Source organism: Podarcis erhardii (genome assembly GCF_964252035.2).
Source record: "Podarcis erhardii genome assembly, chromosome: 7".
In the NCBI taxonomy this organism is placed as follows: Eukaryota; Metazoa; Chordata; class Lepidosauria; order Squamata; family Lacertidae; genus Podarcis; species Podarcis erhardii.
The window spans coordinates 92059117-92074628 of record NC_138511.1 but is presented as its reverse complement, the minus strand read 5'-3'; the positions used below and the strand labels follow the sequence as shown (position 1 = coordinate 92074628).

General features: G+C 43.0%; 1 protein-coding gene across 1 annotated transcript; it reads left to right on the top strand.

Annotated features, from left to right (window-relative positions):
• Positions 1 to 15390, top strand: ALKBH6 (alkB homolog 6). Its single transcript, XM_081869667.1, has 6 exons — positions 1 to 130; positions 2871 to 2939; positions 4631 to 4691; positions 10428 to 10579; positions 11379 to 11495; positions 13796 to 15390. Exons 1-6 carry the CDS (start codon positions 77 to 79, stop codon positions 14066 to 14068), a joined length of 726 nt encoding a protein of 241 aa, XP_081725793.1. The 5' UTR covers positions 1 to 76; the 3' UTR covers positions 14069 to 15390.
• Positions 15391 to 15512: the final 122 nt, after the last annotated feature.

The window sequence follows — 15512 nt, the reverse complement described above, 5'->3', positions numbered from 1 at the left end:
GTGAGCAACTGGGTGAGGCTCAGGGATTTGTGATGGAGTGAGAAGAAACAAACAAAGCTCAGCTCTCTGTTCTGAGATGTCGGCCACTTCTGATGGGATCATGGCTCTGGAGCCGTTTTGTGTGACGCAGGTACCGTCTTGTCGGAGGGATGCTTTTTCCTAGAGGGTTAGTGGAACGTCTTTGCTATTGATTAGGAAGCTTTGTGCAGTGTTACCTTGGTTCTCAAACTCAATCCATTCCGCAAGTCCGTTCCAAAACCAAAGCGTTCCAAAACCGAGGCGTGCTTTTCCCATAGAAAGTACATTGGTACCTTGTGTTACAGACTCTTCAGGTTACATACGCTTCAGGTTACAGACTCCGCTAACCCAGAAATATTGCTTCAGGTTAAGAACTTTGCTTCAGGATGAGAACATAAATCATGCTCTGGCGGCGCAGCAGCAGTAGGAGGCCCTATTAGCTAAAGTGGTGCTTCAGGTTAAGAACAGTTTCAGGTTAAGAACAGAACTCCAGAACGAATTAAGTACTTAACCTGAGGTACCACTGTACTGCAAAATGGACTAATCTGTTCCAGACTTTTATAAACAACCCCTAAAACAGCAATTTAACATGATTTTTAGTATCTAACGAGACCATGGATCCATAAAATGAAGGCAATAAACAATGTACTGCAGTCACACAATCAATCAATCAATCAATCAATCAATCATTCAATCAGTAGCTGAACTGGGTTCCACACAGTCACAAAAAAAGAGCTGCAGAAACAAAAACCCAAAATAAATAGCAAAAACAGACAGACCTCAGCATAACACTCAAAACAGAAGTGTGGCACCCAAATTGGAACCGTAACACTCAAAACGGAGCACTTTCAGCTTCCGAAAAAGGTTTGCAAACCGGAACACTTACTTTTGGGTTTACAGTGTTTGGGTTCTGAGTTGTTTGAGTACCAAGGCGTTTGAGTACCAAGGTACCACTGTATTATGTTCAGTGATAGGAGTACACTTGTTCACAGACACACACACAGAGTCATGGATTTGTCTGGAGGTGGTGAAGGTTTTCCCAGGAAGCAGATGAGCACAACCTACTTTTAATGCTACATATCAAGCCATAGTTAAGTCACAAGGGACGCCACACCTTTCCGCTCACACCTGGTGAGCGACGTCTCATTCTCTAGGACAGGAAGATGAAAGAAACTTGAACACCTTTTGGTCATTCTGGGGCTGCTTGTTATCTGGTTAAAGATAATAGTAAAGATAAAGATTAAAGATGGTTAAAGACTGCCGCGGGTTGGACTAGATGACCCTCAGGGGTCCCTTCCAACTCTAGAATAAAGATCATGTGCCTGTTTGGCATCTCATTTTTTCAGTTTTGTATTTTTAAAGTAAAACGTTGTTTGCTAATTAAAAAAAAGAAAACTAAGTCAGGTTTTAATTTGTTTAGTTTGATGAATGAAAATGATATCTGTCAGAGTCACCCGTGGTCCCAGCTCACAAGAGACCCAAGTCCAGTCTGGCTTATGTACAAAAGCTTTTATTGAAGAACATTAGTAGCTTTACATCCGAGGTCCGTGACCCTACGTCTGTTACGCTTAGACCGCTGAAGTCCCCTCTGAGTCAGTCCCGCCTCTACACCAGTTTAAGAGGCTTGTACTGGTCCACCTCTTCCTCTCTTTCCTTTTCCGCAGGGTCTTTCTGCCCCCCTGTGTTCTCTCCCTTCGGGACTCCCCAGAGGCTGAATCCTCTGGCGCCTCCTCCCCCCTCCTTCGCGCTTTGGGACCAGGCTCCTCCCCAGGACTCTCTTCACTTCCGCGCGCCTCCCATTTTGAACTTGGCGCGCGTACGTTGCTCCTGACCTTCCCTTCGACAGTTACACTGCCCTCGATACTACGATACTACTTTCCTCCCCTCCCGGCAGGACGTCTTGCCCTGATCTCCTTCCCCTCTCTGCTTCCTGTTCTGCTCTTTCTGACACACTGGTCACTCCTCCCCCCTCACTCCATTCCAGCGGAGCAGCCGGTCCCGATCCCCAACTCCCACTGGGGGTTCCCCCTTCGTTTCCCTGCTCCTGACTGCTTCCCCCTCTAGCTTCCCTTGGCTTGACCAGAGGGGCTCCCTTTTGGGAGTCCTCCGATTCACTGGACGGACTCATGGACAATCTTGGGTCATTGTCGTCCTCTTCCTCGTCACCCTGGAATCCTTCCCCCTCGCTCTCTGTCTCCTCCCTCATCTGCGCCTCTCTCCCTGAACCCCTGACAATATCCTTTATGATTTGAGTATGAGTACATATTCAATAAAAGTTTGCCATTTTAAAAACAAACCTGTGTGCACACTAATGAAATCTGCTGCTCATGTCTATGAGCAGTATAGATTGGGGTGGCGGTTAGAGAGAAGAGACAGAATAATTATCCCAAAGAGGGGGAAACAGACAAAAACCTCCCCAGAATTTGATCCCCTTCTTCTTTTTCTTCTTTATTAAATTTCCATACCGCCCTTCATCCACAAGGTGGTTTGCAACATTAAAAAACACGAAAATACATACCGTAATAACAATACCCCCCACCCAGTTTAAAAGTCCATCGGTTCTTTAATTAACCAACATTATCAACAGTTGTTTGATTAGCCAAAGGCCTGGCTAATGAGCAACATTCTCAAAACCACCAAATCTTAAATGCCAGATATTTTGTACAGAGGGGAAATCTTCATTTTATAGATATTATTCATTTTTCATACAGAGAGCCATGATTCTGACTTGAGGAGGAGCATGCAAAGTTCCCTAATTCACATTGCAGCGGCTAGGAGGTTTTTTTGGGGGAGGGTTTTTTCCCATAGATCTGCATTTTTGTACTTTTCACATTTTCTCTTTTCGTATGCAGTCTCCACCAGCCGCTTATTATGTTCCAGATTTCATCACAGAGGCAGAGGAGGCGTACCTTTTGCAACAGGTGAGCGCACATTTATGTTCACCTTTGTGCGGTGCTTTAAGAACTGTCTCGTTGAATTTGAACTGAGTGGGGGGGGGGAGAGACCTTTTGGCCTCTATGGCTCACATGCATATCAGGATCTGCCCCATGGGCCAAATTTGACAAAATCCCTTTCAGTGTGATCTTAAAGGGAGACTCGCAAAGGCTGATGAGCAGAGATCAAATCCTGCTGTTTAGGCTGTGCAATCCTGGGGACAGGTTTGTGCCGCCAGTACATCAGCTGGTGTCAATGGTGATGTGCCAACTGATGTGCCCATGCTTTGAAGGAAAACAGCCTGCTGAGCCAAAACTGGCCTTCACACCAGGGGTTCCTCACCCCAGAATGTCTTCAGCAGTGACCAGCCAGATGCCTCTGGGTGGCCCCAAAGCTGGGCAAATTGCCAAGGGTCATCTTGTATTGTGACCCCTGTAGGATTCCTGGATCCTGGCTGTTGACAGACATGTCCTTCTGAGCTAATCTTTTTAAAAATCTGCTTCTCTTGTCGTTGTTGTTGTTGTTAAATTTGTCTTGCACATTTTCCTCCCCGAGGCAGCAAACATCAAAGTGGTATAGCAGTTAAAGCAGCCATATGGTATACTCTTAACAGCTATCAATATCGAATTTGCCAGGAACAGCTATCAGGTTGCGCATGGGGTTTCCAATGATATACACAGAGCTCACTTCTCTTCCTGCTTTCTCTCTTTCTCTTTCCCTCTTTCTCTCTCTCTATAATGACTCTTTAGGGAAGTTTTTAATGTTTGATGTTTTATCGTGTTTTAAATATTCTGTTGGGAGCCTCCCAGAGTGGCTGGGGAGACCTGGACAGATGGGTGGGGTATAAGTAATAAATTATTATTATTATTATTATTATGATGATGACTGATTTCCAGCCTTAGATCACCAGAGATAATTTCTGGTGCAACATTACAATAGGCAGAATTTACTTTCCACGCCTCCCTGTCGTTCTTGACAAAGTTGTGATGGAGAACATAAATGTTCCAACTTGCAGACTTAATATAGAACAAGAGAACAAGAAGAACATGCATTTAGAGAAGATTGGAAAACATTTATTGAATATATGGGAAATAGTGGTGTACAGCTTATTGTACTCATTACATATTTGTTCAATCGAGCTTCGACTTCCCCCCCTCTCGTCTCATGGTTTCCATAATTCGTTATCACCTCTTAGCATTTTATACATTTTCCTATTTACGTTTCACTCCTTCTGTTAATCACAGATTTTTAAATTAATATAAAAAGGTACAAATCCTTGACATTGCATGTTGACAACCCTGCTAGTGTTGTTAATTGTTTGCGATTGTCCTTCACATATTGTACAAATTTACTCCAGTCTTTTTGGAAAGCTGGATCGTGCTGGTTTCCGATTTTCCCGGTCAGCCTTGCCAATTCCACAAAGTCCATCACCTTCGCCTGCCACTCTTCCAGCAATGAGATTTCCCGTTGCTTCCATTTTGGGGCTAAAAGAGTTCTTGCTGCTGTTGTCGCATGCATAAACCCTTTTATATCTCTCTTTGGGATCTCATTCCCTACTATACCTAACAGAAATGCTTCTGGGTTTTTCACAAATGTATTTTTAAACATTTTCTGGGTACTTCTTCTGATGCCTGCAGTTTCCATGTGAATATCTTGCTTTTCCCCCCACCGCCTGCAGGTTTATGATGCCCCCAAGCCCAAGTGGACTCAGCTGTCGGGGAGGAGGCTGCAGAACTGGGGTAAATGTTGCGTGCGGACGCCGGAGGGGAACCTCACTGCCCTCTTTAATCGTGTGGGTCCCCATTCACTCCTATAGCGCACAAAGGAGGCTCAGAAGGCCAGTGTACAGTGGGGTCAGTTTTCTTCAATGGCATGAAGGAGGCTCAGGCAGGGGCAAACAAAGGCGTCATGATACCCGGTGCGGAGCATTGCTACATAGGGCTCACATGCGATGCACATGTGCTGTACATAGTGGTTTGCTGGCGCCACTGCTCCAGCGCCGTATGGACGGTGCCGGGATCCCTCCATCGCTGCTACAGCCGCGAACGGAGCATCCTCTACGTGCGGCTGTAGCGGCGATGGGAGGGATCACACCCCTGTATGTACAGCACTTGAACGGCACCGGCACAAACCGCTATGTACAGCGCATATACGACGTCGTTACATACAGCGCATGTGTGCAACGCTGCACATGCGCTGTACATAGCGGTTTGCCGCCACCTCTCCAGCACCATAGGGACAGTGCTGGGATTCCTCCATCGCCGCTACAGCCGAACGGAGAATCCTCTACATGCGGCTGCAGCGGCAACGGAGGGATCCCATCCTGTCCTTTCGGCACTCGAGCGGCGCTGGTGGCAAACATACAGTGCATGTGTGGCGCCGTTACGTACAGCACATGTGTGCGACGCCACACATGCGCTGTACATAGCGGTTTGCTGCCGGTGCCGGGATCCCCGCAGGGTGCCTTTTTGTCACCCCCCCCCCAGACATGGCACCCGGGGCGCACTGCCCCCCCACTGCGACACCACTGGGCTCAGGCGGCTATTTTGCTACACATCTGCCCCTAATCTTTGAAAAAATCCCCACTCGGCAGGGTGATATACAGCGATATCTTGGTTTTTGAGCGTCTTGGAAGCCAAGTGTTTCGGTTTCCGAACGCCAAAATCCCGGAATTAATTGCTTCCGTTTTTGAACACGCCTCGGAAGCCAAATGGTTTCTGCTGCTTCCCCCCCACAATTTTCTCCGTGGACTTTGCAGCCAGCCCTTTGCAAAAGACTGGAAAGGAGAGGATATCCCATCTAAATCAGATTGGCAAAACAAATTAAGGGAATGCGTTGAACTGGCGAGATGATATTACCAAGGTTGAGAGACATTGCAGATGAAAAAATTATCAGAGAATGGGACATATATACAGAGTTTATGTACAAGAACACTGTCAAATTACCAATCCGTTTGGTAGGTTTTGACTGAACTTCTGTGTGTAAAATAGGAAAATTTGATGAAACTCAAAGTCAGACAACATGGAGAGGTCTTAGGCAAGTGCGTATTTAAAGAATTTAATTGGGGAACGCAAGGGGAGGATTGGAGGTCAAGTTAAATTGAATTATAAAACGATGTACAAAGCAAGGATCAATTAGGGAATGAAAGATTGTATACTTTTGCTTTTATCGTCAGCTGATCTTCTTTGTTATGTAATGTAATTTTCAACCAATAAAGCAGTAAAAAGAAAAAGAAAAATCTTTGCAGCCAGCCCTTTGCGCCTCAGTTATTGGAACATTTTTGGAAGTCAAACAGTCTTCTGGAACGGATTACGTTTGACAACTGAGGCCCCACTGTATAGGCCTCTCCTCACACCAAAAGCTAGTTTAGCGGTTAAGAGCGTTAGATGTGGACTTGGAGAGGTGCACCCCCTGTTTGCTGTGAAGCTTATGAAACACCATTTTGCCAGGGGGAAAATGACTTTCTTGACAGAAAAGCAGGATATAAATATTATTTTTTTGAGAAAGCTGGACTTGTTTGTTGGTTCACCCAGTTGTGAGTCAGGGTTGATAAAAATCAATAATTTTAAAAATTAAAAAAAAAAAATTTTTTTTACTTAAATCAGATTTTTTTATTTAAATCAGATTTTTAAAATAAAATTCTTTTGGAGGAAAAACCTTTCTAAAGATAGTTTTCTATTTAAGTTACATTATAGTCCAAAAGCTATTCATCAGGAAATAAGGAGTTCTTTAAAGTTTTTCATATGTGTTAAAAAGCAGTCTAAGGTTTGTTTGTTTTTTAAAAAAAATCGTTTAACCACATCAGTTAACAAACATGGATACATACATTTGTTATTTTTAGTTATATAAATTGTTTAAATTGTTATTAAGGAAATGATTATTTTTCTCCTTCCAATAAAGTACGGCAGAAAATAGAAACAACAATTTCATAATTATCTATGGATTTCTGATAGTATAACCAAATCAGTGATTTTTTATATAACTTTAAAAACTACTCTGAAAATTTATGATTCTAAAAATGAAAGCTTTGCCTGGTTGTAAATTTTAAGAGGATCCTGGCAAGGCTGAACCTTTCTGTAAAAAAGGAAAGATTTAAATCAAGTCTTACTGACTAGTGATTTAAATTGATTTGATTTAAATCAAATCCACCCTTTTGGGAGTGCTTAAATCTGGACCAGAACACACACAAAAAGATATTGAACAACCATGAAATCCCAAATCAAGTCCCACTCCCCCTGCAGTCTGATAACTTGCACCATGAGGTGAATAAAATTGTGAATTGCTGAGGAATTAAACCAGGCATGTCCAAAGTCCATTTTGGGGATCCGGCAGTTTATTTCTTGGGGTAAAATCCTAAAAAACAGCACCTCAACAGCTTCAATCCCAAAAAAAAGCTCAATAACTTTAATCCTTAAAAAAAGGTCAGCAATTTTGGTTGGCCCCCACGGCCCTTCACTTCATCAAATCTGGCCCTCTTTGTTTTTGTTTTTAATATATTTATTAGCTTTTACAAAAGAAAAAAGAACATAACAACCACAGAAGTGAAAAAAGAACAAACAAAGTCAAAAATACACACATAACAGATAAGAAAAGCAAAATACAGAAAAAAGAAAATTCCATCCAACAAAAAGCGAAAAAAGAAAATAAAAATAAGAACTCCAACTTCAAAATTCATACTTGGAAATCTTTCTTTCTTGACTTCCTCGCGCCTCCCTTTTTTGTGTTCTTCTTTACCCAATCAGATACAGCAAATCCTTACCCTCTTTCAAAACTCATTTCTAATTATTAGAATCATTCTATTACGTCTCCAATCTTTCTTTCTTATATTTAAACACCTTGAACATATTGTTTACTTTTGTCATAATATACCTTTAGTCTTTCGCCCTTTTTCTATATATTTTTACATACTTTTTAAACCAGTATCACTAATGCCATATTATTTTGATATCCAACATCATTTTAGCATTCATAAACTTGGCAGTATTTTTGCAAATAGTCCTTGAACTTCTTCCACCACTTCTTCTCCCAGGTCTCAAATCTGGCCCTCTTTGAAACAAGTTTGGACACCACTGAATTAAACCAGTGGCAGCTAAAACGCTTAAAAAACACACACACAGTCACTAACTAAAGTGAAGCTGAGGTAACAGCATATTTTTGATCTGTGAAACCTTAAAAGCCGGCCAAAACAAATTTGCTTTCCTGGCCCAACTCGGCTCTTGACAGTGGAAATCTCCACAGGCCGGGCCTGTCAGGGACTCGGCCTGCAAGTCTCTGCCGGACTCTTGGCCTCTCTTGTGAGGTAAACGGTTTCTGAGGGAAACTGTGTCAAGAAATTCACATAGCTGTCGACTTTTCCCTTTTTTTAAGGGAAATTCCCTTATTCCGAATAGGATTCCTCACAAGAAAAGGGCAAAAGTTGACAAAAAACATGTGGAAAATCACCATGTTTTGAGTTAGGAGACATGTTTGTTGGAGTGTCAGCCTTGACCTCACCACCCCTGTTACAGACAGTATTTTATTTTTAAACAATTTTATTGCGTTTTACCATTTTATATGCCACACAATCATCAGTATCACAAAAAACCCATATTTGAGTCTCAATCCCCTCCCCTGACTTCCCTCAACTTCCCCTTCTGGTTCTTTAAATGTTTGTTTTTCCTGCCTGTTTTATTCTGCCTTAATTTTCTAACCTTTTACCTAAATATTGTTATATTCTTATCATTTTCGGACCAGGTTTCCCAAATCACATCTTACATTTTATTATTTTCCCAGTTACGTCTTAACTTTATATTTATTTTCTTAATCGTAAGTGTTGACTCAAATCCTGCTACTGAGTCCACTTCTTTACAGTATTTCTGTAGATACAACATAAATGATTCCCAATCCTTTTTTTCAATTTTTAAAAAAATTCCCAATCCTTTTTAAAGTCTCCTTGTCCTTGTCTCTTAGTTTCCCGGTCAGCTTCGCCATTTCAGAGTATTTTATCAGCTTTTCTTGCTATTCTTCTTTCATTGGCATCTTGTTGTCTTTCCATCTTTGGGATAGTAATATCCTAGCCGCTGTTGTAGCATATATAAATAATTTCTTCCGCTCTTTTGCCATTTCATGGCCTATAATACCTAACAAAAATGCTTCTGGACAAAGTTCTCGTAAACCTTCTTTTCATTTCCTTTTAAATGATTTCCCAATGGCTTTTGATTATTTTACAATCCCACCACAGATGGTAAAACGTGCCTCCTTTCTCTTTACAGTTCCAACACTAATTGGAGTTTGTTCTGTACATTTTTTGCCATTTTCCCCGGGGTGATATACCATCGATACGTCATTTTCGTACAATTCTCTTTTCAAAGTTCCACAATCAGCAAATTTTAAATTCACTTTCCACAGCTTCCCCCAATCCTCCATTTGTATATTGTGTCCTAAATCTTGTGCCCTATAGACAGTATTTTAATAATAAATCTTTATTGCGGTCCAAAGACCGGTAACATAAATTCAGAATAAAATACAGATTCATGAGACTATATTTGTTCAGTCTTGAGTATGATGATCCTTGGTTGGTTTGTTTTTTAATATTTTATTAACATATAAAAAATACATATACATTTACACATTACACGTACACAGCACACTACCCAATTTTCATAATATAAAACATACCTACTCTATATAATACCTGCCTATACTATACATATCAACATACCTACACACCTACCCCACACGGACACCCACCAAATGACTTGACTTCCAGCCCTTCTTGTTACGCTACTTTATTTTTCCAACTAACTTAAACGCATTTCATTATTTCTTTAATCTCTTCTTCTGACTTGACTTTGCTCTCCTTTCACTCTCGTCATTTTCTGGATTCACTCAGTATCTGTCAGAAAATTCCCACATAATTTTGGATGTCTTCCTGAAAGATAGCCCACTCCTTATTCGCTTTTTGTACCATATCTCCTCCTATCCTCCCTGTTAGTTCGGCAAGATGGAAGTATGCCATCATTTTAGATCACCAGTCTGTTTTAGTTGGGACGCTGCTGCTTTTCCAATTTCTGGCAATCCATAACCTTGCCACCATAGTTGCATACATAAATATTGGTCTGACCGTTCTTTTTATTTCCTCTGACATGATACCTAGGAGAATGGATTCTGGCTTCTTTTTAAATGAAAATCTAAACATCTTTTTTAGTTCATTATAGATATTTTCCCAGAATCCCACTATCTCTCTGCACTCCCACCACATATGTAGAAAGGTTCCTGCCCCGTTGTTGCCTCTCCAACAGACATCACTACAGTTTTTGTACATTTTTGCCAATCTGACCGGGGTCAAGTACCATCTGTATTGCATTTTCATTCCATTCTCTCTTAAAGAGTATGATGATCTTTGATACGTATGGCTACCGAAAGAAACTTTGCCAAGGCCGCTGTAGACAGTATTTTAAATTTGTGGGGCTTTTATGCTTCTTTTTCCCCCTCAGGAGGGCTGCCGCACCCGAAAGGGATGGTTCTGGAGAAGCTGCCCGCCTGGCTTCAGGCCTGCGCCGATAAAGTGTCCTCCCTCGGCGTTTTCGGAGGAAAAATGGCAAACCACGTCCTGGTCAACGAGTACCGCCCCGGCGAGGGCATCATGGTAACCGGCTGCCTCACACATGGCGCCCGGGATCAAACCGCAGAGATATCCTTAAGGCTCTTCGTACAAATCTGTGGCATGTCTGGAAAAAAACGTGCGCTGTTCTTCTGGTGGCCTCGCCTCAGAAAAGGCTGGCACTTACGTTAGGAAAGGTTCAGAAATGGGGAAAACAAAATGGCCCCAGGGATGGCGCAACTGTGCTTGGGAGGGGAAAAGCGGCAGTTAAGGGACTTTTTAGTTCAGAGAAAATGGCAAATAAGGGGTGACATGGTCGCAGGGTGGATAAAAATCAATTATGTTTTTTAAAAACTTAAAATTTAAATCAGATTTTTTTTATTGAAATTGGATTTTTAAAAATAATATGCTTCTGGAGGAAAAAACCTTTCTAAAGATAGCTTTCTATTTAAGTTACGTTATAGTCCAAAGGCTATTCATCAGGAAATAAGCATTTGTTTTAAGTTTTTCAGTGTAAGTTTTTTTTTAAAAAAAATACCCAAAACGTTTAACCACATCGGTTAACAAACATGGATACCTATTGCTATAATGTTATTGCTTTAGTTGAATAAATTGTTTAAATAGGAGCCAACACAACACAAAACACTCTTGCTGTACGTAGGTTTTATTTTATTTGTTTTTTATCTTATATTTTGGAAATGTACATCCAGAGGTTTTTTGCCTTTAAATTTTTTTGGGGGGCCCTAAGATATAGCTTGTTTAGCTTATACGTAAATCTGGCCCTGCTTTGGGCGGAAAAATATCTCCTTTCTCCTGTCTGACGTTGGGTCTCTTTTGCCCGTAGCCTCATGAGGATGGTCCCCTCTATTTCCCCACCGTCACAACCATCAACCTGGGGTCTCACACTCTCCTCGACTTCTACCATCCCATCAGCAGAAGGCAGCAAACAGAAGGCGGAGAGGTAAATAATACAATAATACTGGGCAAGAGGACGTCTCCTCCAGCCCCATTTTATTTTATTTTATTCATTTTTTAAATATAATTTTTATTAAATTTTCTGTCTTACAATTTAGAACCCTCCTTTAAACATCCTTAAAATATCAGTGACTTCCCTTCTTCTCTTTCCATGGTTCATGATTCCCTGCGTATTTTACATAAACTAAACCATTCAGTATTCCATTATTACATCCATCAAAACTTATTTACACTGTTGAATTTATGTGAATGCTGCCAGCATTTTCAAGTGTACACAATTCCCCCCCCATATAATCAATAAACATTTCCCAATCTTCTCTAAACGTATGTTCTTCTTGTTCTCTTATTCTATATGTTAAATCTGCAAGCTGCGCATATTCCATCAGCTTAAGTTGTCATTCTTCATTAGTTGGGACCTCGCTCCTTTTCTTATTTTGGGGCTAACGAAACACGGGCGGCAGTAGAGGCTTACATAAATAACCTTTTTTTGACACCTGGGAATTTCCGTTTGAATTCTCCCCAACTAAAAGGACTTTGGTTTCTTTGGAAAAATACTTTCAAACATTTTTTTTAATTCATTATGGATCATTTCCCAATACTCTTTTACCCTTTTACAGGTCCACCACCTATGAAAGAATGTACTCTCACCCTCGTTGAATCTCCAGCGCTTACCTGATTCACTTAGCAAACCTACTCAGAGTTAAATGCCATCTGTAAATCATTTTCAAGTAGTCCAGTCCCATTTCAGCTGCGTGGCAGTAAACTGGTTCTGGCCAGAGCTGTGGGGAGTGTTGGTTGGCACTGCCACTCAGATATGGGCAGCTCAGTTTCTGCTGGAGGTGAGGATCAGGGAGTTCAAGGGAGGCCCAGTAATAATTGTCATTTAGAGGAACATGGGAAGGTGCCTCATTACCAAGCCAGGTCATTCATCCACCTAGTTCAGTGCAGTCTGCACTGACTGGCAGCAGCGCTTCAGGGGTTCAAGCAAAGAGAGTCTCCCAGCCTTAACCTGGAGATCTGGCCTTCTGCATGCAAAATAGATGCCCTTTCAATGACCTATGGCTGTTTGAGTCCCCATTGATAGCCTGCTTGCCACGTTAACCATGCAAATTATGTGTCTGTTATTCCCCCCCCCCACCCGCAAAAATTGCATCTTTCTCCGCTGTTCTAGGTAGCTGCTGTTGCCCTGATCCTAGCTGTGCTTACATCGTGTAAAACGGACAGGCAGAACCCACTTACAGGTGTCACCAGACAATTGCAATGCTACTGACTTTGCTTGGGCATATTTTGGAAATGTGGGTGCGTGGAATTTGGGTACCATTTAGCAGTAAGAAGCAACATATATATTGGGATATGTGGGGGGGGGGGGAATTCCCCAAGTGGCAAACCCAGGGGATGGAGTTGTGTGGCACAATAATTTGATGAGCACTGCTATAAAGCACACTTCCATTTCTGCCTGCATGCCAAAATGTACAGTGGTGCCTCGCAAGACGAAGTTAATCCGTTCCGTGAGGCTCTTTGTATAGCGGTTTTTTCGTCTTGCGAAGCAAGCCCATTGACAGCTTAGCAGATTAGCACTATTAGCGGTTTAGCGGCTTTTAGCGGATCAGCTGATAAGTGGCTTATCAGCGGATCAGCTAAAAAGCGGCTTAGCGGCTTAGCGAAAGGGGGGAAACCCACAGGAACTCGCAAGACATTTCGTCTTGCAAAGCAAGCCCATAGGAAATTCGTTTTGCTAAGCGCCTCCAAAACGGAAAACCCTTTCGTCTAGCAGGTTTTCCGTCTTGCGAGGCGTTCGTCTTGCGGGGCACCTCTGTATTGCTTTCAGGCTGCGCACATCTTAATAATAATAATAATTTATTATTTATGCCCTGTCCATCTGGCTGGGTTTCCTCAGCCACTCTAGATGGCTTCCAACAGAATATTAAAATACAATAACCTATTAAACATTAAAAGCTTCCCTAAACAGGGCTGCCTTCAGATGTCTTCTAAAAGTCTGGTAGTTGTTCTTCTCTTTGACATCTGGTGGGAGGGCGTTCCACAGGGCAGGCGCCACCACCGAGAAGGCCCTCTGCCTGGTTCCCTGTAACTTGGCTTCTCGCAGTGAGGGAACCACCAGAAGGCCCTTGGAGCTGGACCTCAGTGTCCAGGTAGAACGATGGGGGTGGAGACGCTCCTTCAGGTCTACTGGGCCTTTGAGGCCGTTGAGGGCTTTCAAGGTCAGCACCAACACTTTGGATTGAGCTCGGAAACATCACAGCTAAAGGTTTTTATTTCCCTTTCTAGGGGCCCATCCCTCAGACTGAGGATCAGCGCCACTTCTTGTCCTTGCTCCTGAAGCCCCGTAGCCTCTTGGTCTTGCGGGAGGACATGTACTGCCGCTACCTTCACGGCATCCGCCCGGTTGCAGAGGACACTGTCACAGAGAAAGTGGCCAACGCAGGCATGTGTGATGCCGAACTTGGGGACACGTTGCAGCGGGGGACACGGGTGTCGCTCACCATCCGTCACGTCCCCAAAGTGCTGAAAACCTCTATTTTCCTGGGCAGACGGAAGTGACCGTTTTGCTTTGTGGTGGCCCACGCACTGGAACGCTTTTCTGTCCACAAGCAGCTCCCTGCATGCAGAGAGCCAGCATCTCAGGGAGAAGGGTTCTAGCCTAGACTTCTCTCTCTCTCTCTCTCTCTCTCTCTCTCTCTCTGGGATGCAGGGAATGCTTCTGCATACAGAGAGTTTGTGGAAGTTTTTTGTTTTTTTAGTATGGAGGAGTAGTCCTCCTTGTAATCCGAAGTGTTGCAGTCCATGCTTGACCACCTCTTCTGATGTTTGAGAGAGTGAATCTTAACTCAGAGAAAGACTGTGAATTGCAGGAGAGAAAGAGCAGCCGCTCTAGACTGCAAATTTGCATGAGCTATTAAGCGGGGGCGGGGGGGGGGGCAGGGAGTGAAGAGAGAGATGAGAATAGTAAGCCCTGGAGGCAAGGGAGAGGACGAGGCTGCGCTCTGGTGCCTAACATGTTCTATAACACGCAGTGTGCAATGTGGCCTGGCAGATGGAATAGAAGCTTGTCCTTCCAGCAAAGCCAGAAAGTCAGGCCATCCTTATTCTCTTCCCAGCAAAGAACCATGTCTGACTTTGCTAGCAGGAGACTGGATGCCTGGTTTTGACTCACATGCCACATAGCCATGGCAGAGAGGCTCTGGCTTGCTCTGTGGACATGTCCTTAGGCCTCCAGACCTCCCTGTTTGGCCCACAATAATAATAATAATATATAATTTCTACCCCACCCATCTGGCTGGGTTTCCCCAGCCACTCTGGGCGGCTTCCAACAAAACACTAAAATACAATAACCTATTAAACATTAAAAGCTTCTGCCAACCCATGCCCACCTGTCGTATAGATAAAGATGCTGATGGATGCCACAAGGGAGTTTGCAGGCGCTGATGGTCAGCTGATTGTCGGGTCCTGCAAAGCCCTGCACTTTGCAAGCCCACAAGGATCATGTCATAGTGAGGGCTTGCAAAGTGTCTTTTGCACTTTGCTATCATGGTCTGATTGCAAACCACAAGGGTTCAAACATTGTGGTGTCAGGTGACTTACAAGCGGGCAGTGAGGGAGAGCTCCTATCCTGGCCCTGCCATACAGGACAGAAGTCCAGTGCCCGGCCTGCAGAACTGCAAATCTGGGCTATTGGATAGGTTTTCATCTCCTGGTTTTAACATGTTGCCCTACATTGCTCCTTATCCATGCTAGTTCTAGCTCAAAAGACCATTTTAAGTAAGGCATATTTCCACTCTTGGAAATATGTTATGAGGAAGGGCTAACTTTGAAGCTGGGACATTCAAATAAATGACTTGCCGGGCATGTGCTAACGTCATAAAGGTTGTGTGTGTGGTTCTTGCAAAACCCTTGTGGTCCTGAAAACCTTTGAGATCAAATGAGCTCCTTGTGTTTTGCCCCAAAGACTAAATCCACACTATTGTGCCTGAACTTAGCACTCCAA

Excerpts from the sequence above, each read along its gene's own strand:
- ALKBH6 (XM_081869667.1), top strand. The coding sequence starts at position 77 with ATGTCGGCCACTTCTGATGGGATCATGGCTCTGGAGCCGTTTTGTGTG. Across the intron at positions 4,692-10,427 it reads GAGGAGGCTGCAGAACTGGG|GAGGGCTGCCGCACCCGAAA; the intron begins GTAAATGTTGCG and ends TTTCCCCCTCAG. Across the intron at positions 10,580-11,378 it reads GCCCCGGCGAGGGCATCATG|CCTCATGAGGATGGTCCCCT; the intron begins GTAACCGGCTGC and ends TTTTGCCCGTAG.